The sequence below is a fragment of the Aristolochia californica genome, unplaced genomic scaffold, assembly GCF_029961685.1.
Source record: "Aristolochia californica isolate CCGP_79_NKW_82.1479 unplaced genomic scaffold, dmAriCali1.0.hap1 SCAF_8, whole genome shotgun sequence".
NCBI lineage: Eukaryota > Viridiplantae > Streptophyta > Magnoliopsida > Piperales > Aristolochiaceae > Aristolochia > Aristolochia californica.
Window position 1 is genome coordinate 6,731,259 of NW_027182279.1, and position 2,944 is coordinate 6,734,202.

Genomic DNA, 2,944 nt, shown 5'->3' on the forward strand with positions numbered 1-2,944 from the left:
GAGTTTTCAACAAAACTCAACTGTGTAACCCTTCCATTTGAATAAGTGCATTTTAAATGTGCCCAAAATTTTGCAGCGTTGTGACTGTCTTTGTTATATTTTGTATAGGTGGAAGTACCACCTTTCTTGCTTGAATTCTTGACGGTAAAAGTTGTTGCCCCAGGTTGAAATATGCTTTTTTTATCATATACATCTTTCTGTCATTAATGTCTGAGCTCGAGGGATTAAACCTTGCCAATTTTAGGCAAATGATCCATTGTCAATATCTGTCCATGTACTATAAAACAATATTCAGTTAATTCCATGAAAAACTTGATGATTTTTTATATTTTTGGATAGGATAATTCATCTTTTATAGATCCACAACTGCAATGTGAGATAGAACAAAGAGCATCTCTATCGTCCCACAATTCTTTAAGTTTGGTGAAATAGGATTTAATATATTATGTTGTACAGAATCATACATTTCGTTGATATATGTCATAGAACTTGACTTAACTGTGTCATTCACGAACATAAGAACTTTTGTCTCACACATATGCATCTTCGTTGTCCTCCATTTTTTTTTTGGTTGTAATTTCCATTGTTAATTCTGTGACCCGAACTTGACATTGCTTTGACATGAAAGTCTTCACTTTTTCATCTTCTTCTCCATAAAAGCGATTATTAAAATTGACACTGCAATATCAATGTCAATGACTCTGTTGCCTGTCTTCGAAACCCAGGATCTCCATTTACGAGTTTTCAATTTAAGACAGCAAAGGCCAACCCACCACCAGTGTGTAGGAGAGGCATTTGAGTCTGTACACCAGCAATGAATCAGGTCTACATTCCTACCTTCCCAAAATGTAGTTAAAACGAGCAGACCTGATCGAAATGAGCTGTATGGATTAAACGCGTTCCATAGACTTCCTCCTCTGCTAGCCTGTTCTCCCATAGAGATGCTAATCAAATTGATATCAGAGACGACGAAGAATCTGATTCAATAGAAATGAGAACCTTGTGTCTACTACTTCAACTCCACTCTGTCATCACTGCCTCCCCGGCAGTTCATCGGATTAGTGAGACAAAGACAAAATCCTTCCTTACCTTTCTTAAATAAACAAATTTGAGTATTTGAAACTGATTCATCCCAAGAAACCCTTCAACTGACGCGTCTCCTTCCCAAATTTCAACGACAAGATGACGTCACCTGATCAGGAGATCGTACCTTTCCCGATCGCCGGTAGCTTCAGCGGCCATGATTTCCGCTCGGAATACGCGGATAGCCCTCGTGGGTCCCGAGGCGAGGACAAACGCGGCAAGGGGACGCGCATTCTAAGATGTCCACCTGGGTTAGTTTGGTTCCCAGAAGGTCGGGCCAGCTGGTGTCGCACGTGATGTTTTCTCTCCCCCATTAATGGTGGAAACCCGGCTCCCTCGAGAGCCAAGGAGCGCCCACGACTGATGACACCTTGTCTTTATTCGCGGATCCAGCTCCCTACTCCGATCGCGCTCCGCTCGTGCGCCACTTTTTTATTCATACATTGCCCTTTATAAAAGCTCGCCCCCCTCCCTCCCTTCTTATAACGAATTTTGTCTTCGATCTCACAAACAAGCCCGAGAAGTAAGAAGGAGACAATTATGGTGGTCTCTAGTTTCCGTCGCTCGATTTCTCTCCCCAAACACACCCGACCTGCACCGGTGAAATCTCTCCATGTCCGCTCTACCAGTCTCCCCAATCGGTTCGACCCTCTTATCGCCCAGCTCAAGGATCAGATCCACGGTCTCAAGTCCTGGCACTCCGCTCCGGACCGTCTTACTTCTGCCTGGGTTTGTTCCGGTCTGAACCGCCTCAAGCTCATACACGACTCCCTCGATGACTTCATTCAACTTCCTCAGTCACAGGACTCCCTCCGACGGAGATCCCACTTGGTCGAGAACCTCCTCGAACACTTCCTCCGGTTTGCCGACGCGTTCGGGATCTTCCGGGCGGCTCTCGTTGCCTTCCTCGAGGAGATGAAGGCGACCCAGGTGGCCATCAGGAGCCGCCGGCAGGAGTGCGAGTCGAGGGTGGATGCATATGTGAAGTGCCGACGAAGGCTCAAAAAGGAGGTATTGCCGTTGCTGGCGGTAGTGAGGGAGATAGCGAAGAAGGCCATGGTGGTGCCTGCAGAAGAGGAGGAGATGGAGTTGGCGGGGATTCTCAGGGAAGTCAGCCTGGTGACAGTGAGGGTGTCAGCTGCAGTTTTCGGTGCTGTGGTGGGATCACAAGGGTCATCGAGGTCCTTCATGGGATTGAGGAGGAGGAAGAGGGAGGAGAGATTGAGGGAGTTTGAAGAGGCGTCTGGGGAGGAAGTGAGACGGTTCATGAAGCGGGAGGAGAAGACGGCTTTGAGAAGGTTGGAGGCATTGGAGAAATGCGTTGCCGGATTTGAGAGGGAAAGCGAAAAGGTCTTCGGGAGCGTAATCCGTACAAGAGTTTCGTTGCTGAATGTAGTCACGCAGTAGAGAAAGAAACACATGTAAAAGAAAAAACAATCCGAGGAAAAGGAGACTGAGACCTTGTACAGCCGTGAGATTGGCGATATTGGGTACGAAAATCTTGTAAAAACTATTTTACTATATTTTTTATAAATATTAGCGCAAATAACTAACTTCTAGATTTGATATAAAAATACCCAATTTTGACTTTCCAAGGTGACACATAAGTTTTGACCACTAGTATAATATCATGTCATCATACCACATTATCATCCAAAGAGTCTCACGACTTATCACCCAACACATCTTCGAACAACCATGTCACTATCCATGTAAGTTGCCACATCATCAGCCATGTCATCACATGATGTATCAACATCCACATCAATTTACTTTTTTCTCTCTCATTTTTCTTTCATTATTGATTTAATTAATTTTATAATAAAAAAATATTTTAAAAACATTAATTTTTTGTTTTAAA

The 2,944-nt window shown here is 44.2% G+C and overlaps 1 protein-coding gene across 1 annotated transcript; it reads left to right on the forward strand.

The window, feature by feature from the left end:
• Positions 1-1,623: 1,623 nt before the first annotated feature.
• LOC137938238 (uncharacterized) lies at positions 1,624-2,563 on the forward strand. Its single transcript, XM_068783232.1, has one exon. The coding sequence runs from the start codon at positions 1,624-1,626 to the stop codon at positions 2,488-2,490; it is 867 nt and encodes a 288-aa protein (XP_068639333.1). The 3' UTR covers positions 2,491-2,563.
• The last annotated feature ends 381 nt before the right edge of the window (positions 2,564-2,944 follow it).

Bases quoted from the DNA above. Each gene is read 5' to 3' on its own strand.
- LOC137938238 (XM_068783232.1), top strand. From the start codon at position 1,624: ATGGTGGTCTCTAGTTTCCGTCGCTCGATTTCTCTCCCCAAACACACC.